The sequence below is a fragment of the Amyelois transitella genome, chromosome Z (assembly GCF_032362555.1).
Source record: "Amyelois transitella isolate CPQ chromosome Z, ilAmyTran1.1, whole genome shotgun sequence".
NCBI lineage: Eukaryota > Metazoa > Arthropoda > Insecta > Lepidoptera > Pyralidae > Amyelois > Amyelois transitella.
Window position 1 is genome coordinate 13,472,253 of NC_083535.1, and position 26,007 is coordinate 13,498,259.

General features: G+C 36.9%; 1 protein-coding gene across 2 annotated transcripts in view; it reads left to right on the top strand.

The window, feature by feature from the left end:
* The first annotated feature begins 1,495 nt into the window (after positions 1-1,495).
* LOC106129530 (calpain-C) overlaps positions 1,496-26,007 on the top strand; it is a 33,535-nt gene continuing 9,023 nt past the window's right edge. For both annotated transcript variants that reach the window (XM_013328123.2, XM_060953703.1), the window contains exons 1-7: positions 1,496-1,598; positions 8,530-8,668; positions 13,929-13,995; positions 16,507-16,618; positions 20,187-20,327; positions 21,034-21,196; positions 22,093-22,158. In XM_013328123.2, the coding sequence (XP_013183577.2) occupies positions 8,531-8,668; positions 13,929-13,995; positions 16,507-16,618; positions 20,187-20,327; positions 21,034-21,196; positions 22,093-22,158 (687 nt within the window). In that variant the 5' untranslated portion in view covers positions 1,496-1,598; position 8,530. The remainder of the gene's footprint in view (positions 1,599-8,529; positions 8,669-13,928; positions 13,996-16,506; positions 16,619-20,186; positions 20,328-21,033; positions 21,197-22,092; positions 22,159-26,007) is intronic.

Consider the following 26,007-nt stretch of genomic DNA (forward strand, 5'->3'; position numbering starts at 1 on the left):
TCGTTTAATTTTATCTTTTATTTTTATGGAATAGTGATGAAAAATATACAATTTTGTGAATTGAAAAATCAATTACTATCCGTCAACGCCGCCTTAAACTGTTATGTAGAATGAAAAGAGATATAATATTTAGTCTTTAGTACTTACATAGAAGTTTATCTAAAACTAGCTGTGCCCGCGACTTCTTCCGCGTGGAATAGTTATTTTGGCCATCATTGAAGCCCTCAAGGATGAATAATTTTCCCCGTTTTTTCACATTTTCCATTATTTTTTCGTTTCTAATAGTTGCACCGTGATGTTTTATAGCCTAAATCCTTTCTCGATAAATGGTCTATTCAACGCAAAAAGAATTTTTCAATTTGAACCAGTAGTTCCTGGGATTGGCGCGTTCAAACAAACAAACAAATTAGTGACAGGTTGCTAACCAATCGCCCAAAAAAAGAATCCCAAGTTTGTAAGCCTATCCCTTAGCCGCATTTTACGACATCCATGGGAAAGAGATGGAGTGGTCCTATTCTTTTTTATACTGGTGCCAGCAACCACACGGCACTATTTCTTATTAAGTTGGAAAAGGTGACGAAAATTTTTGAAGCACCTGTGTGTGTATATACCTACAGTGTTTTTCATAAGAAATCATCTGTTTATTGGTTTCTAAAGCTGATAGAAAGTAGGAGGTTGAGAACATGCCTCAGGCTTTGTCTAAGACGGAAAGCAGCGGCCGTAGGAAATGTTAAAGTACTTTGTGGAGATGACACATTGTGAAGCGGTAGCGTGTTTAATGTAAAGAATTACTTAAATCTTTAAATTAGTTTTTAAATTATATATATATTTATATACATATATAAATATTTAAGTGCCGTGTGGTTCTCGGCACCAATACAAAAAAGAATAGGGCCACTCCATCTCTTTCACATGGATGTCGTAAAAGGCGACTAAGGGATAGGCTTACAAACTTGGGATTCTTTCTTAAGGCGATGGGCTAGCAACCTGTCACTATTTGAATCTCATTTCTATCATTAAGCCAAACAGCTGAACGTCTTTCAGTCTTTTCAAGACTACTAACTCTGTCTACCCCGCAAGGGATGTGATATAACGAGACTATACACTTTATATATACGAGACGAGATACGTCAACTAAAAGATGTATTAAGGTACATACTTAAATTACATTTTATTATTTATTTTTATCCATGAGAAGAAAAAAACAAAATGAATTATCACATTTCATGATGAGTTTCTTTTGCATATGTATTTTTCGATACACTACACAAGGCTAAGTAAATCTCCTTAACTTAAATTGTAACTTACCAACATTTTAACATCCAAATCATTTAGTATCATGTATTAATTTATTGAATCGCGTACGCACCAATCGTTTGCACGAATTGGCTAACTATTCATGTCAACATCTAAGCATCATGGAGAAACCGCTTTCTCAAACACAGCAGACAGCCTTACCAGGGAGTGGGGATACGCCGTGAGGGGGGGTCCAGTCCGCCAGTCCCGCCGCGGCGCCGTCATCGCATGCGCAAGAGCAACTATTTTCTCTCTCGGCAATTGTTTTTATTTCACTCCTGCATGTAAAGCCAAAACACAAGGTCAGTAAATTTTTAACAAAACCTCGATCAAATATGTGATGTTGAGTGATGTTCAAATTTTGTGTGTGCTATGTATTGTATATCGTTATCAAAACCGGTTTAGTAAAAGTCGATCGGCTAGTTTTTTAATGGTATGGTGTGTTGATAACTAACGTTCGTTATCAATGCGTATGTATGTTGGTTAAACCGAAATGGTCAAAACAATAAATAATGTATTTTTTTTTATAATACGATACTAATATTACCTCTTTCCTAACATGTCTGTTCTTTCTATGGAATATAACTATATTGCGTTGAACTTAAGTTATGAGCGTAGAAACGTTAAAGTGTGACTAAATAATCTTTATTACACGTACATTTGTTCTACATTAGGTAACAGTAAATGAATATTGCAATTTTCATTTCGCGTTACCTACAACTTAAAACTTATTTACGATATTTATTCTTAAGTTTTCTCCCGCCCTAAGGTAGGGAAGAGATTGCTTTAGCGATAAACCCTCCTTTCTACTTTATAACCTGTGTTTTTTTCTGATTTCTATCTTTGTATGGAATATATCTATCGTACATTTGATTCTGATAGGATGTAGATTTTAATATCCGCCTACCTCCTAAAGTTTGGTATTAAAATAGGTGAATCGGATATAAGCCCACATTGTCTTAAGTCGTTCGCATTCGTCGGAGAATTTTACAAGCATTACAATTGTAACTTCTTTTACTAATACTAAGTTATTTAGTGAACACTTAATACAAACAGTTATATTTCTAAGTAAATTGCATATAAATTAAGTATATAATACCCAGTAAAACGAAGAGGAAAAACGATCGAAGTAAAATTAAGGTAGGTACTTCAAGAATTATAAGTATTCTACATTTTAAGCGCTGCTTTTATCGCTGATTGTATCATTATACGTACGCCTTTTCCTAGGGGGGTAGGCAGACACTACGTCTTTCCACGTGCTACGATACCAACTTTTTTCGTTGCACCCTCATAACTCTCATATGTAATCTAGTTTGTTTATTCTTGACCTGACGTTTATTATTGTTATAACTATTTATAAACGATGAAATATGACTTATTTTTTAAATTTGCGTTGAACTTTCTAAACTCTGGTGCTGCCCTACGTGGTAAGCAAAGAAAAGTCTTAGGTAGTGATAAAATTGAGATTAATTTATTGACAAGTTTTAAAGCCCTTTTTCTCGAAACTGGACATAAGAGAAAATACGTAGAAGATATAATTGTAAGTAGACGAGCGAATGCAGGTCATAAAAACACGTGGTAACATCCGGCTGTTCACGACATTACTGTCGCAAGTCAGGAGCGGTCGCGGGCCGTTGAGTAGACCGCTTTAGACTGTTGTTGTTGTTAGCTTAGTGGTAATTACATAAATTACACCTTCGCGGTTAACATCGATACTAATTTTAATGATTAAAAATGTGAATTTGTGTTTTTTAGTCCTTGTTTTACGGAACCGTCCATTGCGAATGTTCATGAATGATTTCTAAACCACTGAACAGATGAAATTTTGCATTCATATAGTGTGGTATACGAAAAAGGAAATAGGATAATTAACAAATAAACTATAGGAGACTACATGCGAAAATAAAGTGTTTTATTTATTTATTTATTTAAACTTAAGTTAACAAAATACAAATGTATAGCACAATTGGCGGACTTAATGCTAGAAGCATTATCTACCAGTCAACCATTGGGTCTGACAGAGAACTTTATGTGGGGTCAAAGTATTATTTATACTCTCCAAATCTTTTCATATCAATTTTTAAAGTGAAATATTGGTATCTTTCTTTTGGCGATGAGCTAGCAACCTGTCACTATTTGAATCTCGATTCTATCATCAAGCCAAAAACCTGAACGTGGCCTATCAGTCTTTTCAAGACTGTTGGCTCTGTCTACCCCGCAAGGTATATATGTTATTTTGGCTCTCCAGCTACCTTCATACCAAATTTCATTGTAATCGGTTCAGTAGTTTTTGCGTGAAAGAGTAACAAACATCCATACTGACATCCTGACATACTCACAAACTTTCGTATTTATAATATTAGTAGGATTGAACCATAAAAAACTAATGTCCGCCCGTGACTTGCGCCTCACTAATGAAGTTTTCGCCCGCTGGAGAGATGAGCAAGTGGGTCGGTGTGGCGGACAAGACGGATAAACGTGGATGATCCTAACATTAACTTGAAGATAAATCGAACGGAAAATAGTAATAATTCAAATTCAAAATTTTCATTCATTATCATAGGATACTTCATATCGCTGCATTATTGTCAAATCTTTTGGTTTCACAACATTGGTTGACTTCAAATAAATTACCTACTTAAAACCAAGTTTACCTACTGCCGCTTCCAAGGCGTCCGTGCAGAAGAAGCGGTAACAAACTGCACTGCAACATAATATTCATCAGAACAGTACATTCAAAGGGTTAAGCTAATGAAAGAAGATTTTACCAACCCTGTCACTATTTGAATCTCAATTCCATTATTAAGCTGACGTAAGCTAAACGTAGGCCTGTCATTGTAAGGCTCTGTCTTCCCCGCAAGGGACATAGACGTGATAATATGTATGTGTACGTTAGTTTAGGATTACATACGATTTAGTTAGATATATTTATTAGAAAATACCTTGGTCGCCTTTTACGACATCTATGAGATGGAGTGGACCATTCATTCTTCAAAACTGAACATATGTGTACCAGAGGGGTAGACAGAGACTACATCTTTCCACGATGCACGCCATTATTTTTAGCTCCCATCACATTCATCTGTAGCTCGTCAAGTTAAGGTACTCTTGACCTGACCTTTCAAAACGGAAATGTAGCCAGATTTTTTCGGGATTATTACAAAAGTTACCTAGATATCAATCAGACACAAAGTCTGAAAGATGCATTCAGTAAACATTTGTGTACTTAATTGAATTTTATCGAATGTTGACAAAATGCGACTTTTAAGTACATTTAAAAACTAAACATAAAATAAAATCAAGTAAAATTCCTAAACTACAAACTGAACAAATTATTTTGCATTTTTGACATGGTGTTGACATAATTTGTGCAGTGTGTACATATTTTATTTTACGACTATCTTTATATTTATTTATTTAACAAAATATTCGTATTAATACAATTAGTTCTACATTCATTCATGTTTTTTAATGAAGACAATGTGCATTCGTCCACGATGTAGTTTTAAAAGATCTACATTTGTCAATTGACGTCTGATGAAAATGCTGCAGTGTAGTTTGTGCCGCCGCTTCTTCTAGACATGCGCTTTTGGAGCGGTAGTAGTTATAATTAGATTTAAGTGATGTGACGTCAATAAGTGATACCTTGTATCCAATTTTGAAAATAAATCTATTGTAATCTATTATTTAACTTTGAACCCCTTAGTAGAGTCCCACCACTAGGGAATTACTCCCGCACCGTAACGCAATAGCAATATCTACTCTGCGCAAGAATATTTCATTCAGTTATAAAGTGCTTCGTTATTGGTTACATTTGAAATTAGAATGTCCCTTAATCCGCCATACGGATCCTAAAGTGGAACAATCATCAGAAAAAGTCGAAACTAAGAAAAGCCATGCTCGATCGATTTGACAGTTCGTTGACCCCATTACGATGGCCAAATCAATAGAAAACAAATGTTATTCAGTCGTCATAAAGTTGAATTTCTTATGACGTATTGGCCATGGTGACCGCCGCCCAGTTTTGGAAGTTAGGACTGTTATAGAATTATAATGGCACTAAATAAAGCTAAGATATATATTGCTATCTCTTTCGTGACTGGTGTGAAAATAGGTTTGCATCCTACTAAGATTATAAATGCTAAAGTTTGTATGTCAGCATGTCAGTATGGATGTTTGTTACTCTTTCACGCAAAAACTACTGAACCGATTACGATGAAATTTGGTTTGTAGCATATGTGTTATTCTTAAGCTGGGTAGCTTAAGTCCCAGAATAACACATATGCTACTTTTTATCCCAGAGTTAACGCGAGTTTGATAGGGTTTCCATGCGGACGAAGTCGCGGGCGGCCTCTAGTAATATAAAAAAGACTGGGCCTTCGCTCCTGGGGTAGTTACAATGAACATAATAACTGTTGCTTTTTGAGGAAAATTCCATTTAAATAGTGCCGTGTGGTTCCCTACACTATAATAGAATAGGACCATACATATATACCATACATACCATCACGCCTATTTCCCATTGGGGTAGGCAGAGACTATGGCGTTCCAGTTGCTACGATCCTCACAGACCTCTCCCGCTTCCTCCTCCTTCCTCGATAAATGGTCTATTAAACACAAAAAGAAATTTTTCAATTCGAACCAGTTGTTCCTGAGATTAGCGCGTTCAAACAAACATACAAAAACTCTTCGGCTTTATAATATTAGTATAGAATATATGATATTATTATTATATATTATAAAAAAAATGGATTATTGAGCTTTGTATCAAAAAGACATCAACGCGTATGCGTCTCCAAAGCGCCATCTATTAAAGTTAAGTCATTTTTAATTAAATTTATCTCAGGACATTTAAATGTATTTTTTTATTATATAACATAGTCTAATATTTACATTTTTCTAGGAAACATTTAACTTCTAGAATATAAGGAATTGTTAAGATGTTATTCAATTCAGTCTATAGTTATGTCTTCATATAATTACGTCAATTTACAAAAGCATACATACATAAATATTATCACGTCTTTATCCCTTGCGGGGTAGACAGAGCAAACAGTCTTTAAAGACTGATAGGATACGTTTAGCTATTTGGCTTAATGATAGAATTGAGGTTCAAATATTGACAGATTGCTAGCCCATCGCCTAAAAGAAGAATCCTAAGTTTGTAAGCCTATCCCTTAGTCGCCTTTTACGACATCCATGGGAAAGAGATGGGTGTGGTCCAATTCTTTACATAGAAAACAAAGTGGTGTTAAAATAAATTATGTAGTATGTACCTACTTCTTAAGCGCAATTTACAAAAAAATGTCACTAAATGACTTCTGCAAACAATATGAATGTGTCAACGTGTAACTGTGCTAGTCATTACGCAATTTGAGAATCAGGCACGGTAGGTGCAGCCACTGAAACAGATGTGTACCACGATTGTACAACGGGAGATAAATACACATACATACATACATATCGTCACGTCTATATCCCTTGCGGGGTAGACAGAGACAACAGTCTTGAAAAAACTGATAGGCCACGTTCAGCTATTTGGCTTAATGATAGAATTGAGATTCAAATTATGAATGAATTAATTATCTAGTTCCTTTATTGTTTGCCGGTTGACTGGAAGATATCCGTTCATGGGATAAGTCCGCCATTGCAAGTGATTTATTTATTTTATAACTATGTTCTATTTCTTGTTACTGTGTAAATTTCCGTACAATAAAGATATTACAAAAAAAAATAAACGTGAAATTACAATTTTAGTTTACAAAAGTATCAATATAGGTACAAGAACTTAATGCCTTTTCTCTGTTTTATATCCCTAAATGCAGTTATTTCCCGCGTCAAGTCTGAACAATATTAGAATATAATATTGTTCAGACTTGACGCGCAATATAAAAATATTAGAAATTCCATATAGCTATATGTAATTTGCTGGACCTAATAATCACGTAGAGACGCTATTTCAGAATTCCGCAGGCAACTAGCGGGTTCACCCGACGCGGCCTGGCGATGCCTTAGATCAGGGAAAAAATGAAACTTGTTTTTTCGAATATACTGTCTCGTTATCGTTTGAATCAATTCGTTTAAAAACCAGAGCTTTTTCGGGAAAGTTAGTACAATCCGTATAAATATTAAAGTTATTTACTCATTCCCGGATAATTAATGTAGTGATTAACGAAAGTTTGGCTCCTGCAAGGCTTATAAAATTCGGGTTACCGACTATTAGATACCAACATCAAGCCGTGATAGCGTAAAGATTGAAAATACAATAAAGAAGGCATATCTCTTGTTATCTTTGATCTGACGATGGATCCTAACAGTAACGTTTACAAGATCAACATCACATTATTTATGAAGATATCAGCAATTAGTTGAACCGTTCTGAGCTACAATTTTGCCAATAAATTGGTACAAGTTATAAGGTAGATTGACCCAAAAACAAACAATTTATTTCTACTATAAGTAACGTAATCAGAATTCGATTATCAGCTCATAGAAATCAGCATAAGTTTAATAACAGTGCTAATATTAAATATATATAATATTATTAGAGAATTTTATAATTGAAAAATAGAAAACACTTAGACGAAACCAGTTAAAAGTAATATTGTCACCTAAAAAGAAAACCACATATAAAGCAATTATTTCACTCTGAAATAAGAAAATATGGAACTTATTTATTTTAACTTGTATGTACCAATGACTCTTCTATTGAGTTATGTTTATTAGTTTGAGAGCTAACAGATACTCAAACGGTAATAGAAAACATCGTTAGATAACCGTGATCCAATATAGGTTAAGTTCTCCTGCAAAGGTTGCAGTCACTCACACGACTCCCTTCATCGCGAGGGAGACTCCAATCACATCCTTTTTGTATACTTTGCATACATACATACATATGGTCACGTCTATATCCCTTGCGGGGTAGACAGAGCCAATAGTCTTATAAAGACTGAATGGCCACGTTCAGCTATTTGGCTTAATGATAGAATTGAGATTCAAATAGTGACAGGTTGCTAGCCCATCGCCTAAAAATAATCCCAAGTTTGTAAGCCTATTCCTTAGTCGCCTTTTACGACACCAATACAAAAAAGAATAGGACCACTCCATCTCTTTCCCATGGTATACTTTGCTTGAAAAAAAAAAACAATTTTGTTTTTTTTTTTTAATTTGGAACGCGGCTGCACATCACGTAATGAAGTATTATTATTATAAGATGGTTGCTTCTTGTTCCAGGATGACTGATTATGAGAAAATAAAGGCGATGTGTCTCGCCAAGGGGGAGTTGTGGGAAGACCCGGACTTCCCCGCCGTACAGACCTCCGTGTTCTACTACCAGAGGCCGCCGTTCCACTTCTTCTGGAAACGACCTAAGGTAACTGTTTCTTTTCATAAATATATCTTTACTAATATTATAAAGCTGAAGGGTTTGTTTGAACGCGCTAATCTCTGGAACTACTGGTTCGAATTGAAAAATTCTTTTTGTGTTTATTAGACCATTAATCGAGGAAGGCTTTAGGCTATTTATCATCACGCTGCAACTATAAGGAGCGAAGAAATAATGGAAAATGTGAAAAATAAAACGGTGAAACGCGACGCTATCAGTCAAAAACAGCGAAAAGTCTAAATCGCGCAAGCAAAGATTTCACGGATTGGTGCATATATATTTTTTTCATTTATTATCACCGTATTGCTCATTAATAAGATATAATCTTTAGTAATACTGGATCAATCATTAAAATTCTTTCACCGATTCACTGTCGATTCGTTACAAAGTAAGGGACATTATCGGCGGATGTCAGAGACTTTGTATGTGCCCCGGGCAAAGCCGTCGGGCGCCGCTAGTCATTAAAGTAGCAACGTGCATTTCATGCAGACAAAAGTTAGCATAATTTTCTAGGTAAATTATTTGAAACAAGCTTTTGCCCGGGGCGTTACACGCGTATGGAATAGTCGTTACTAATAATAATAATACGAACAAAATAACAGCTTACATACATATGGTCACGTCTATATCCTCGTCTATTTGGCTCAATGATAGAATTGAGATTCAAATAGTGACAGGTTGCTAGCCCGTCGCCTAAAAAAGAATCCTCAGTTTGTAAGCATATCTCTTAGTCGCCTTTTACAACGTCCATGGGATAGAGATGCAGTAGTCCTATTCTTTTTTTGTATTGGTGCCGGGAACCACACGGCATGTATGTCAAAAAATCATAGTTACGTATTTCTTTTTTTACATTACTCTTTTACAGACCAGCATATAATACATTTATTATACTACGTACAAGTCAATGAAAATTTAATAAAGACGCGCTGGGCACGGTCAAAGAAAAATCTTTGTTCGTATTTTAAATTAACATTTTAAATTTATTTATGCACGGAGTAGTCATGGTGAAAGTAAGCCGAAGACACACTTAGCTACTGATTTGATTAACACACGAATTTGGACTTAAACACAATGTGTAGTGCCCCTTAGAGATTGGGAAAATCACGTCACGTGACCATGAATTCTATTGTCGCAATGAACGTCCGAGAATTCATGGACGATTTGGGATCTTTATAAAATAATAGCTGTTTCTTGTGTTTCCGATTATTTGTGACTTAAAATTAAGTCTGTAACTGAAGTTAAGATTACTATCATCTGAAATGTAGCTGAAGCTTCCTTCCACTTACCCCAAAAATAGTCGCTCTTTTGCTGGGCTAATGCTCTTTTGATTGAACTTAGAATCACAAAGAATAACTACATATACCATTATATATCAAAAATAAATTCTTTGATCAAATGAAACCTAGATTTCATGAATCACTATTGATATAAACTTGTTATAGAATCAATTCCCTGCATAGTCACCTTTTTTTTTTAAAATTAAAATGAATGTATGTTATTCCCTTTATCAACCTATGAAAAACATTAACAGCAGTCTAATTAATTGATAACCTAGGTGATGTGCAAAACGCGGCATTATCGCAATAAGCAATCTCTTTTATGCAACCTTTTAGAGATTGTATTAGAGAAAAATAATATGGAACCTAAAAAAAAAAAAAAAAAAAACACTTAAAATTTTGAAAAGAGAAAAATAAATATGGAGTCTCAAAAAAAAAAGAAAAATCCTTTTAAATTTTGCAAACAGAATGGAATCCAATTAATACCGAGAGTCAAAAAAGGAACATGGCTATTTTTAATTCCAGCCAGGTAGGTGTTTGCAAAGACATCAAGTTACCGCGGTCGTGACGAAGAACGTAACGTACCGTTACGAGTACTATGGTATAACCCTAACACGTGACGAGAGTTGGCGTAGCCTTGGAGTAAAGAGGCAGAAGGTGCCTTCGCAAATCGGCGGGATTAAGGCCAGCGGGTTTTATTGCATTTGCTCTGCGAAGCTTAGTAGCGATTGTTAATTAGGTATTACCAATTTTTTGTTGAAGTATTTTTAATATCACCTAACGAAATTATATAACATAATATTCTGTAGCATACTATTTATGCTATTTAGTCCATTATTTCCTTATATACATATTATCACGTCTTAATCTCTTACGGGGTAGACAGAGCCTACATTCTCGAAAATACTGAGAGGCCACGTTCAGGTTCATGATGAAATTGACATTTAAAAAGTGACAAGGAATAGAGACGTGATTATATGAATGCATGTCACGTTCCCTGCATATTTATTGCAAGTAGGTACGTTGGTTGATAAAATTGGCTAAACATAACAAATTAGACTCAAAATACTTACGTAGGTAGTTAACAGAGTGACTGACTTACACTAGACTCGGCTAATTAGCAATGCGAATATTTCGAAAAAGGTCAGAAATGTCGCAGAACGGGTATTGTGAATAAAACTGAACGAACTTGGTTGGTTCCACCCACGAATGCGCCCATGCACAGGCGAATTCAACATAAGGTGAACATCTTTTACTTTGCATACCTTTTACATGCAAACATAATCGCGTCTTTATCTCTTGCGTGGTAGACAGGACCAGCAGTCTCGCAAAAACTGAAAAGATGGTATTGAGATTCAAATATTTAGATACTTGTTTAAGAAAAATCTTCAGTTTGTTGGCCTTTTCTTTAGTCGCATTTTACGAAATCCTTGGGAAACAGACTGAGTGGTTGTATTTTAAAAGTGCATACAATTTACTTATTATAACTAGAGAGGTATGAATGTGGATGAAGCGAAAGAAGTATGCAGGGAATGCGACACGAGAAAAATTATTTTATATAATCACGTCGATATCCCTTGCGGGGTAGACAGAGCCAACAGTCTTTAAAAGACTGATAGGCCACGCTCAGCTGTTTGGGTTAATGATAGAATTGAGATTCAAATAGTGACAGGTTTCTATATATACATAAAAATTGTACTATATTTATAGTACGTATAATGAGTGACGCTCGCCTATAACGAAAAATCCCTTAAATACCCGTTCCCGTGGGAATTACGGGAAGTCCTTTCTTAGTGCACCTCTAGGCCGCATAAGGCACCTTCATACCGAAATTCATGTCTCCTGACCCAGGGGTGTTTGTGCGTTGTCCGTCAGTCACTCAGTCACAAGAGTCTTATATCTGCAAATCATTGTGAAGGCCAATTACGTCACTGTTGGTTATAAGTTTATAACCTAGTGCACATTGAAGTGACAAATATTATATACATACATACATATAATCACGTCTATATCCCTTGCGGGGTAGACAGAGCCATAGACAGTGCTGGGTTGGTTCCCGGCACCAATAGAAAAAAGAATAGGACCACTCGATCTCTCTCCCATGGATGTCGTGAAAGGCGACTAAGGGGTACGCTTATAAACTTGGGATTCTGCTTTTAGGCGATGGGCTAGCAACCTGTCACTATTTGAATCTCAATTCTATCTTAAAGCCAAAAAGCTGAACGTGGCCGATCAGTCTTTAAAAGACTGTTGGCTCTGTCTACAAATATTATATTCCGAACGTTAATTTAAAAATTAAATTTATTTATTAAAAGGCGACTAAGGGATAGGCTTGTAAACTTTGGATTCTTCTTTAAGGCGATGGGCTAGCAACTATTTGAATCCCAATTATATCATTAAGCCAAACAGCTTATTGTTATTTCGCCAATCAGTCTTTTTAAAACTGTTGGCTCTGACTACTCCGCAAGGGAAATAGACGTGATTATATGTATGTATGTATCATTAAGCCATTGGTTTGAGTAAACACCTTTGAGTTTAGCGAGTACCAGTACTGCCTATGCCCAAAAAATGTATGTGTAAAAAGTATTGACATTATTCAGAATTCATTGATGCATTCAACGGAGTGACTCGTGCGCAGGTGGCGGGATACAGACGTTTATTATGATTAATACCGTTGTCTTACTACGAGTTTAGGTAATACGCAAGTCACTTAATTTACATACATACACACATAACGCTGTTATCTTTATGGGTAGAGCCTTCAAAAAAGCCTTCAAAAGCCTTCAAAAAATGAAATTGGGAAAGGAGAGTTTGTTCTTCTAATTAGTTCCATGTTAAGCTTAATTTTTTTTTTGGTAGCGGAGAAAACTATATACTGAGACCCGCATGCTTTTGTTTCTGCACAGAAATCAATATCTATTATCTATATCTATAATATTATAAAGCTGAAGAGTTTGTTTGTTTGTTTGTTTGAACGCGCTAATCTCAGGAACTACTGGTTTAAATTGAAAAATTATTTTTGTGTTGAATACAACGTTTATCGAGGAAGGCTATATAATATCACGGTGCAACTATTAGGAGCAAAGAAATGATGGATAATGTGCAAAAAAATATTGATCCTTGAGGGCTTCAATGATGCCCAAAATAACTATTATACGGCCTCTAGTATAATATAAATTCAAAATGGCAATGTTGCCAGCCTTTTGGGCACACTCGAGGTAATGCTATGCAGAGACTGTACAATTTGTAAATTAAATTTTAGTTTGTAATCATCTTTTTTTATTAGTAAGTTCATTTTAATTGAATTATATAGATAATAATAATTCATAATATATAAAAAAATGAATTTGAAAAGTAAACACTCTATTACATGTAACGAAGTGAAAACAATGGACAACTTTGGAAAAATATCATGTCTATAAATCTCCTACGCGAAATATTTCGTATGAGTCAGGTTAATTTGCAACATGCTAAATACTTCCCACTCGAACATATATTTCGCCAAATCTCAATTTGACGAGTGGCTGTCTCTAAATAGGAAATCCTCCGCATCGGAGTAAAGGTCGTTAACATTTTTAGACTTATTCCTTCGATTATGGTTCACAAATTGTAATAATTATCATCCGTTGATCAATAATTCTCCAGACTATTGAAGTATAGATAGAATAGAATAGATTTATTTTCAAAATTGGATACAAGGTAGGTATCACTTATTTACGTCACATCACTTTAATCTTATTATAACTTCTAGCTTCAATAAATTTGGGTTTCTTTTTGTAGGTAGAAGCGGCGTAACAAACTACACTGCAGCATATTCACCGAACGTCAATTAACAAATGTAGATTTCTTAAATCTAAACCGTGGAAGAATGCACATTGTTTACTATAAAGAAAATACTAATTTATTATTTCAATGCGAATATTTCGTCAGATGAAATAAGTATAATATTGTAAAAATGGATATTGTTTCAGGAACTGTACCAGAACCCCGTATTTATGTCTGACATCGACACATTTGACGTCACCCAGGGGAAATTAGGTGAGGTTATTGTTTTTACTACACGTACAGAGTATTGATATGTTAATAAATAAGTATGTCTCTAAGCAAAGTAAACTCCAAGTCAGTTCAAAAAGATGCTGCCTCAACGATACTATTGATAAACATCCAAGATCAAAGTAAATTAGAAAAAGTTTGTTTCTCATCATGCCCTGGCCGATATTCAAACCCGCGACCTACACAGACAAGCGCCTTACCCGTCTCCATCCACTCGTTGAAATCAGAATAATAAATTATTAGGTAATAACAATGTATTTTTTAATTTAACCCGTTCTTCAATGTATTTTTTTTTCTAATCATAAGAAACTTAATTGGTGAACTTGATTAGGTACTTCAACTATTAGATATGATAAACGTATAGTATATCAAACACATAGTAAGTATAGTATGTCACTATGTTATGCAATGCGAATTTATTTTTGCATCAACAGCGACTGTATTTTCCCACCATAACTTGATAATATTTCTGTAAAGTTTCATAAAATATCCATTAAATGATGACCATAGAGTAAATCATATTACAAAACAAACGGGTATTTTAGTTAAACGCGTGCGGAGCTGCGGCCCAAAGCTAGTATTGTATATTTCAACGCTCAGAACATGATCTCAAATTCGACTTCACAGCCGGGTCATTGCCCGCGTATGTTTTGACAGCTTCAAGTTAAAGCGAAAGTTAGGCAGGACTACGGGCAAAAGTGAAACCTTTGAATTAATGTTCGATTTATACCAACGCAGGGTAATAGAAACCTTATAATTAAGTCATTTATGCCTTATATTTCCACTGTATGTCACGATGGTAGAATGTTTATTAATCTATACTTATATTATAAAGCTGATAAGTTTGTTTGTTTGTTTGAACGCGATAATCTCAGAAATTGAATTGAAAAATTCGTTTTGCGTTGGATAGACCATTTATCGAGGAAGGCTTTTAGTCTATATTATATCACGTTTCAACTATAAGGAACAAAGAAATAATGGAAAATGTGAAAAAAAAACGGAGAAAGTTATTCATCCTTGAGGGCTTCAATGATGCCCAAAATAACTATTCCACGCAGACGAAGTCGCGGGCACAGCTAATTCTATGATACTATTCTTAGGTGCCAGTAACTTGCATAGCCCAATAACATACTTAGGTAATTAAAATTCAAATAACCTAAAAAAAGCAACCGTAAGTTTTATTTGCTTTTCAGTTTTATAGACTGTTGGCTCTGTCTATCCTGTAAGACGTGATTATGTGTATAAAGAATTGTAACCTACATACATACATCCGACCCCGCACGAGTCGTGGGAGGAAATAACGGTGTCTTGCGTAACCTCACTGCACCATTTCACATTAATGGGGCGCCACCACGGAATCCGGAGAAAGTGGCGCTTTTCCCAACCATTTTCTTTACGTTGTGGTTGCTAATTTGCAATGGTGATGGAAATCGCGCTTTTTTAATAGCTGTTTTGTTTTAACGTGCTTGTTGCGATTATATATGTAGATACTATAATATTTATAAATACCAATTGAGGTATCTCGTGACCGGGGGGCTGGAAATCATCTGGCTCAGAGAATTAGCATTGCCATTCAAATTGGCAATGCTGCCAGCCTTCTGGGCACACTCGCGCATGTTGATGCTATGCAGGGACTGTACAATTTGTAAATTAAATTTTAGTTTGTAATCATCTTTTCTCTTTCTTTTTTATAAGTAGTTTTACGTTTTAATTTTATTTAATTGTAATCTATTTTTAGTAGTTTGAAGTGTTTATAAATAATAATCTACTTTATAAATACTTAATACAGGTATTTGTTAACGCACGTAACGTACCTTTATTTCTGATACGAAACGTCTGTGATAAATAAAGGTTACGTTGCGCGCGCGTTTGATACCTGTATTGTTTATAAATAAAATAATGCAACGCGAAAGTTTAAAATCAGTTTTTTATGTTGATATTGAAAAGTGGTTAAGCGCTCGAATATTTTTTACAAGCTTTGCGAAAAAAATGCACCAGCTAAACGGTTTGCTGTTTGTTATGATTTTAAGTTAAATGAGCTTGCTCTGTAAATAAACATGCATCCATACATATATTCATAATCACGTCTAAATCCCTTGCGGGATAGACAGAACCATCAGTCTCGAAAAGACCAGTAGGCCCGATCAGCTATTTGGCTTAATGATAGAATTAAAATTCAAATAGTGACAGGTTGCTAGCCCATCGCATAAAAGAAGAATCCCAATTTTATAAGCCTATCCCTTAGTCGCCCTTTCTGTATAATATAAATTTTTTTATCTCCTTTTTGGGAAAAAGTTTGCCTTTGTGCAATTTTATATTTAAAGGAGACTATAGTACCTATATATATATATATTTAGAGAATATGTAATAGTAGGTGTATATACTATAATTACTCTCTCAATATGACTATTATTTTCATTCACTTACATATCATATCTTTTTCTTAGTGTCAAATTAAAAAGCTACCGGAGTCTTTCACAAAAGCGGTTGTTCCAGGAGACAAGTGGTTGGTTTCCTGCCTTGGGGTGCTGTTCCTCAGCAAAGGACTCTTCCACAAGGTGGTACCCACAGACCAGCGGGTGGACAGGGAATACGCGGGGATATTCAGGTAATTTATAGTAATCCTTAGCTTCAATTCACCAAAATTAACTTAGTATAAATATACATACATATGGTCACGTCTATGTCCCTTGCGTGGTAGACAGAGCCAACAGTCTTGAAAATACTGAATGACCACGATCAGCTATTTGGCTTAATGATAGAATTGAGATTCAAATAGTGACGGATTGCTAGCCCATCGCCTAAAAAGAATCCCAAGTTTGTAAGCCTATCCCTTAGTCGATCTTTTACGACATCCATGGGAAAGAAATGGAGTGGTCCTATTCTTTTTTGTATTGGTGCCGGGAACCACACGGCATAAATATCCTAACTACTTAGGTATATAATATTATAAGTAAGGATAATATAATATTAGTAGTTAGGATATCTAAAAATTATAACTACTAATATTATAAATGCGAAAGTTTATATGTCAGTATGGATGTTTGTTACTCCTTCACGCAAAAACTACTGAACCGATTACGATGACAAATTTCATCGTAATCGGTTCAGTAGTTTTCAGATAGTTTAGTAGTGTTTAAGTAGCTGAAGACCCAGAATAATATATAGGCTATTTTTTATCCCGGAGTTCCCGCGGGATTAATTCTACGCGGACGAAGTTGCGGGCGGCCTCTAGTATTCCATAAAAATATTTAGGACCACTCCATCTCTTTCCCATGGATGTCGTAAAAGGCGATTTGGACATAGGCATTCCTTTAGTGCAGCGTTTACCGTGACCCACAATGGGTTAAGTTCCCCTGCAAAGGTAGCAGAAGTCAGGCGGGAGTCGCTTCGTGTAAAAACTGAACTTACCCAACCCAGGATCCTGGACTAATGTGCACCTTGGGACTAATTCCAGGAGGATGATGAGTGGTATGTGAGGTCAGGTCATCATAAATAATTAATTTTTTTTTTCCAAATTCTAAATTTTTATTAATTATTATATGATACTTCATATCGCTTAACAATTGTCAAAACGTTTGGTTTCACAACATTGGTTGGCGTCAAATAAATTACTTAAAACTAAGTTTACTGCCGCTTCCGAGGCGTCAGTGCAGAAGAAGCGGTAACAAACTGCACTGCAGCATTTACTTCAACAACGTCAACTTCACAGATATCCAAACTTAGAATAGAATGTGGACGAGAGAATACATTGTTCATATATAACACATTATATTACGGAAGTATTAAATTTATTTGATTCGATATACATATGGAAATGAACCATTTGTTTTAAAAAATAAATTTACTTATGTAAATCTAACAGTTATTAGGTAAACTTATGGAGCCCAAGTCATTGATCTTCTCACAAAACCAGACAGCCGTTAGTCAATTTATAATGGCCCTATAACTAACTAACCATATTTCTAATTGATAACTTATTTGGTCATGACGCGTATGGATTATTAAGACCAATTTAGTTAATGTGATGACTGCTGAATGCTGCCTACCAGCAAATTTATACTGGCGCTAGCTGTGCTCCCGCGACTTCGTCCGCGTGGAATAGTTATTTTGGGTATCATTGAAGCCCTCAAGGAGGAAAAATTTTCCCCGTTTTTTTTACTTTTTCCATTATTTCTTCGCTCTTAATAGTTGCAGCGTGATGATAAATAGCCTAGAGCCTTCCTCGATAAATGGTCTATTGGACACATAGAGAATTTTTCAATTCGAACCAGTCGTTCCTGAGATTAGCGCGTTCAAACAAACAAACAAAAAAGCTCTTCAGTTTTATAATATATGTATTTTTTATTAAATTTATTAGCCATTCCCTTAATCGCGTTTTACGATATCCCCGGGTAAGAAAAGGAGTGTTTCTATTCTATTAAAGTGCCGGAAACCACACTTCTAATAATAAACCTAAATGCATTCAGCAGTTGATGATGTGAGCGGACAGGTGATTATTTTTATCACTCGATTCATTCAAATAACTTTGCCCAATATTTTTATTTCTCCGCGTAAGTTATTTCATTAGTCGCACGTTTAACTTGAAAGGCTGTTAAGTCATCAGCCTCCAAGGTTATTGGCTTAAATCTAGATATAATTTAATTGTAATTTTGCAACGGCACAGTGAAAGGTGTTAAAACCTACATTTGTACCAACGTGCCCGACAACCTAAGTGGGTAATTTATTGTATTTAAATTTTATACTGATAATATAATTCATTCATGTTTTTCTTTAATGTAGACTATGTGCATTCGTCCACGATTTAGATTTAAGAAATCTATATTTGTAAATTGACGTCCGGTGAAAATGCTGCAGTGCAGTTTGTTCCGCCGCTTCTTCTACACATGCGCTTGGAAGCGGTCGTAGTTATAATTAGATTCAAGTGATGTGACGTCAATAAGTGATACCTTGTATACAATTTTGAAAATAAATCAATTCTATTCTATAACTTTTAATCTCTTATATCATCCAAGTCATAAAATAACGAAGATTTTTGCAATGATATTTTAACGAAGTGCTTATATTGAGTCTACTTAATTATGACCGCAAATACGTACACTTATTTTTACTTTTTATAGTTTAATGAAAAACTAATTTATTCACAAAAGCTTAGAACGTACACTATCTGGGTTACAAAAATGCTACTCGCAGTGGCGTAACTACAGGGTGGCAAGTCGGCAAAATGGCTCCCGGTCAGAGGAGAATCCCAACTCCCAACATTTCTTATTTATCATACATGTTTAGTAAAAAGAAAGTTTTAGTCTTTAATTTATTTTTGTTACCTACTCAGTTTCCTACACAAGTAAAAAAAATATTAAAAATTCAAAGCTTTTGTAAAAAAAGGGTTGTAACCCAGTTTTAGAACGTACCTATCCGATGAATTTGCCACGGGCCACGAATGGTATAGTTACGCCACTGGCTACTCGGCCGCTTTTCTGGTCCCAGGGACCCATTTCTATCTATCATGATAATTTAGTGCTCGCCTGCTGTTAAATAATTTTCACTAGTTGGCCTAATGTGGTGTTTATTTTGTTTACTATTAGAGGTTCTACCATAGTTATCTATCATTCAGATTTCTATCAAACAATAACCTTTTACTTGTTCAAATACCGCTTACTCCGGAGAGGAGCCCAGGGTGCGCGTTTTGACCATGATTCTGGATTGGGTAAGTGACCTTACACGAATCGACTCCCGCCCGACCTTTGCACGTGACCCTTATTGGATCATGGTAATAGCTATACTAGATTTATGAATGTTCCCATCTGTTTATGTTCCGGGAACCACACGGTATATCAACCCATATTGTTCTATGGATACCAAATTGATATTCCAACATACATACATAAATAAAATCACGCCTCTTTCCAAAGGTGGTAAGCAGACACTACCTCTTGCCACTTGCCACGATCTCTGCATACTTCGCTTCATCCACATTCATAACTCTCTTCATGCAAGCTCGGCGGTTCCGGGTGACTCTTGACCTGACCCTTTACCAGGACGTCCTTAATTTGATCAAGATTCGTTCGTCTAGGTCTTCCCACTCCGACCTTTCCCTCCACATTCTCCTTGTATATCTGCTTAGTCGACCTGCTTGATATTCCAACTTGCTCACAAATGTCTCCGATCGTTTCCAGGTTTCGCCTGTGGTGGTGCGGCCAATGGACAGAAGTGCTGGTGGACGACCGTCTCCCCACCGTGGACGAGAGGCTGGCCTTCCTCCAGTCCTCGCAGACGGGGCAGCTGTGGCCAGCGCTACTGGAGAAGGCTTACGCCAAGTAAGGATTTGTCATTGACTTAAGAACATTCATATGGTCACATTTATATCCCTTTCGGGGTATACAGCGCCAACAGTCTTGAAAAGACTGAATGGCCACGTTCAGCTATTTGGCTTAATGATAGAATTGAGACTGAAGACTGAGACTTAAGAATGCTAGCGAATTTTTGGTACCCACGTTAATGAGTAGTCCCATTGGACTTGTGTGGTGAAGAGCTATAGAGCGTCGATGGTCGAATCGGTAACGTTCACGCTTAAAATTCGTGATACGCAGAAAAGAACAGGTTCGAATCCCATGTGCCATGTGCCAATGACTTCGAAAGTTGTGTACATTAGTCTGAATGCTGACGAAAAACATCGTGAGGAAACCTGCAAATTCCAGCAACTGGATGTGCAACCATTATCGATCCAATACGGGTTAGGTTCGCTTGCAAAGGTTTGTGGAGATCAGACGGGAGTTCTCTTCGCATGTATAAATAATAATAGCTTACTTTTAGACGAACGTATCTTGATCAAATTAAGGACGTCCTGGTAAAGGGTCAGGTCAAAAGTACCCGAAACCGCCGAGCTTGCGTGAAGAGAGTTATGAATGTGGATGAAGCGAAGGAAATATGCAGAGATCGTGGCAAGTGGAAAGAGGTAGTCTCTGCCTACCCCTCCGGGATTTTATGTATGTATGTATGTAGTTTTGAACTTGAATTTTTCAGATTGCACGGATCATACGAGGCCCTGAAGTATGGCAATCTGCTGGACGGGTTGGCGGATCTGACAGGCGGCATTACGGAGTCAATCTCGGAGAAGGTTGATGTGGGTACTCTGGCGAACCTCTTGAGACATAACAGCCTTGTCACGGCATACTATTCCCCTGGAGTAAGTACCAATGCGCCTAGAATTGAGTCTATAGTGTTTATTCATCATTCATAATTTCCTCTTCTTCCTATTGGCTTTAGTCCCGGTTGCATCCTCACCACTCTGGAGAGCAGCCCAGGGTTTGCCTTTGACCATGGATCTTGAATTTGGTGGATCAGGTTTTTACACGAAACGGCTACATCTGACCTCCGCAACCTTTGCTGAGGAACCTAACCCGTATTGGAACATATGGTCACACATCCAGTTGCCTGAAAGTGCAGGCTACCTCACGATGTTTTCCCTCGCCGTAAGAGTATCGGTTAGTATTCAAACTAATGTACATAACATACGTACATACATATGGTCACGTCTATATCCCTTGCGGGGTAGACAGAGCCAACAGTCTTGAAAAGACTGAATAGCCACGTTCAGCTATTTGGCTCAATGATAGAATAGAGATTCAAATAGTAACAGGTTCCATCCATGGGAAAAAGATGAAGTGGTCCTATTCTTTTTTGTATTAATGCCGGGAAACACACGGCATGTTCATAACTTCGAAAATAGTCATCGGTACATCGCTGCGTTGGGATTCGAACCGGTGCCTTTATACATTTTAAATATTTATAATTACTACTTATTTTTCAGCCTGCGTGTGGTTACCGGCACCAATACAAAAAAGAATAGGACCACTCCATCTCTTTCCCATGGATGTCGTAAAAGGCGACTAAGGGCTTACAAACTTGGGATTCTTTTTGAGGCGATGGGCTAGCAACCTGCTACTATTTGAATCTCAATTCTATCATTAAGCCAACCAAATAGCTGAACGTGGCCATTCAGTCTTTGCAAGACTGTTGGCTTTTTCTACCCCGCAAGGGGTAAAGACGTGACCATATATATGTATGTATGTATGTTTTCAGCCTGCCGAGGAACCACTAGTGGGACTACACAGCGAAATGAATTACAGAATATACAGGGTAGATAAGGTATGTTAATGAACATTTATTTATTGGAATATTATACATTTTATATTTTTATTTTTTTTCCTTTTAGTTTTTTTTTTCTTTTTTATATATATATAGATATATACAGGTTGCTAGCCCACAACCTTAACTTAACACATAGAAGGTTTTACTTTGACTTGAATGACAATAAATTCTAATCGTATTTAGCTAGAAGGTTCACTCCCGTGGAAATTCATACTTATTAGGTTTGCTAAAGACCCCTTCGGCTGTAGGTCTGCTCGTTATAAGACGAAATTAAAAGAAATAATTTATAACCAAGCACATTCTCAATGAGTGGGTGTTACAACAATTGGTTTATATAAAAATCTTAATCATCAAAGTCTGTGCCGTGTGGTTCCTGGCACCACTACAAAAAAGAATAGGACCACTCCATCTCTTTCCCATGGATGTCGTAAAAGACGATTAAGGTACAGGCTTACAAACTTGGGATTCATTTTTTAGGCGATGGTCAAGAAACCTGTCACTATTTGAATCTCAATTCTATAATTAAGCCAAATAGCTGAACATGGCCTATCAGTAGTTTCATAACTGTTGGCTCTGTCTACCCCACAAGGGATATAGACGTGACCATATTTATCTATGTTTGAAAGTGAGTTTAACGTTTTCTATGCACTATTTTGCCAGTGGAAACTTTATAGATTTATACATACATACATACATACATAAAATCACGCCTCTTTCCCGGAGGGGTAGGCAGAGACTACCTCTTTCCACTTGCCACGATCTCTGCATACTTCTTTCGCTTCGTCCACATTCATAACTCTCTTCATACAAGCTCGGCGGTTTCGGGTACTTTTGACCTGACCCTTTACCAGGACGTCCTTAATTTGATCAAGATACGTTCGTCTAGGTCTTCCCACTCCGACCTTTCCCTCCACACTCTCCTTGTATATCTGCTTAGTCAACCTGCTTTCATTCATCCTCTCCACATGACCGAACCATCTTAACATACCCTTTTCTATTCCTGTAACTACATCTTCTTTCACATCACAACATTCCCTTATCACGCTGTTCCTTATCCTGTCACTCAATTTCACACCCATCATACTCCTTAACGCTCTCATTTCCACTGCATTTATTCTGCTTTCATGCTTCTTTTGCCATACCCAACTTTCACTCCCATACATTAATGTCGGGACCAACACGCCCCTGTGCACAGCCAGTCGAGCCTTTTTGGATAGTTTCTGACTGCTCATAAAGGCATGCAAAGCTCCATTCACCATGTTCCCCGCGTTCACTCTCCTTTCAATATCACTATCATACTTGCCATCTGATGTAAACTTTGATCCTAGATATACAAACTCTTTCACTTGCTCCACTTTTTCTCCTCCAATCAAAATATTACATGCTGTCATTTCTTTCTCCATTTCAAAAACCAGTGTTTTAGTTTTACTTACGTTCACTTTCATTCCTTTCTCTTTTAAAGCTTCATGCATACAGTTTACCATCTCCTGTAACTCCTCCGCTGATGACGCCAGTATAACCTGATCGTCGGCATAGAGCAGACATTTGACGAGTAACTCATTCATCCTTAATCCACTTTTAGACTCTTTCAAATCTGTCAAACAGCTATCCATAAATAGGTTGAACAGCCACGGTGACGCAACACATCCTTGCCTAACGCCTTTCTCAATCTTAAACCACTCAGTGTGCGGTCCGTTTATCCTGACACAAGCACTCGAATCCTCATATAAGGATTTCAGTGCTCGTATTAAGAGACTGCTCACCCCATGCATAGAAAGTGCTGACCACAATTCATTCCTCTCAACTCTGTCATAGGCCTTTTCCAGATCTACGAATGTGCAATAGACTTTTTGACTCTTGGCCAAAAACTTTTCGGCTATGCACCGCAAGGAAAAGACCTGATCAGTACATCCCATTCCCTTTCGAAATCCCGCTTGAGCATCCCATATTTTGTCATCAGTTTCATTCCTGACTCTATTAATCAATACCTTAGCATACAATTTGCCGACGACGCTAAGCAGGCTTATACCACGATAATTTTTGCAGTCCAGCTGTGACCCTTTTCCTTTGTAAAGTGGCACGATAACAGCCTTACACCAATCTTTTGGTACTCGGCCGCTTCTCCAACACAAATTGAAAAGGCAGTACAACTGACTAGCTACTACGCCTTTTCCTGCTTTAAGCATCTCGACCGACACTCTATCACACCCAGCAGCCTTTCCCGCTTTCATACTCTTAAGTGCTTCCACAATTTCGAACATTTCAATTTCGCCTTCCATCTCATTCTCTTTTTCTTCGCTATAGCAGAAATCTTTCTTATTTCCTTCCTTTTTTTCAAATAAACTTTCAAAATAGTCCTTCCATATCTTTAGTACACATTCTTCTCCTTTCACAACGCTACCATCCTGGCATCTGATCCTAGTCAGCTCTCTGGTTATAGTATTTCCTCGGGCTGACCTTACGGATTTCCAGAATACTTTCAGATTTGACTGAAAGTCTTCTGATAGCCTTTTATCAAAATCCTCTTTATACTCTTCTTTCTTTCTAATCACAGCTTTCTTAACCAAATCTTTCATTTTCTTATATTCCTTACGTGCTTCATTCACATCTTCATCTATAACCTCTTGCATTCTTAAGTTAGCTTTTGCTGCTAACAAATCCAGCCATGCTTTCTTCTTTAATCGCACAAGTTCTTGCACATCTTTACTCATCCACGCATTTTTGTGATTTTTTCCTTTCCTTCTTCTACTTACACCACACACTTCAACAGCTACTTTCACAATTCTTTCTTTAAATTCCTTCCATCCATCTTCAATATCGCTCATTTCCTCTAAATCTTCAAATTCATCCTTCAGTCTATTAATATACTTCTTACTTACATCCATATCTTGCAAATTTTCTACTTTTACTCTTTCCAAAGCGCTGGTTTGCTCCCTTACCCTGTGCCGCCAGCGATTGAAGATACCCCTTATCCGGGATATCACCAGTAAATGGTCCGAGTCAATGCCAGCACCGCGATATGCACGGGTATCCAGCACTTTGTTCTTCAATCTTTCATCTACAATCACAAAGTCTATCATACTTTTTAAAATACCTTCCACTCTTGTGTAGGTGTGGATCTCTTTATGTTGAAACATTGAGTTCGACACAAAAAGATCCCACTCTAGACAAATTTCTAATACACTTCTTCCATTATCATTCACCTTTTCGTCACCAAACGCACCAAGCACCTTTTCATATCCATCACGCTTTACACCCACCCATCCATTAAAATCACCTAACATAATAATCTTCTCATTTGGCTTGGTAACTTTCAATACTTCTCTTACACTATTCCAGAACTCCTCGTTTTCGCTTTTTGCTGATGTTGTACCCCTCGAACCCACATCCCAAGGTGCATAAACACCTAGAACGAAGATCCGAGTGATTCCAACTTTCAGCCTAATCCATAGAAGACGAGGGCTGACACACTCATACTCATTCACGCACTCAGCCATTCGTGCAGAAAGAATTAGACCGACCCCTTGACAGCCTCGGCTGGTACTGGAAATTCCAGACCAATACGCCGTGTAAGGGCCGTGCTGCGTCGCGTCGCATCCTTTCCGCTTCGTTTCATTCACGCACAACACATCCAAACGTCTTTCATCCATCATCTGGCATACTTCCTCAATCTTATCCTTCATTCCTCCTCTTACATTCATCGTCGCAAAGCGGCTTTCAGCAGACCGCATACCGCTCCCGCCGGGAACGAGACGTGATGGGGTGCGGACACCACCCCATCACGTCTCGTTATAGATTTATATATTTTAATATGTGCATTACAGAGTTGAAACATTTCTATGTTTA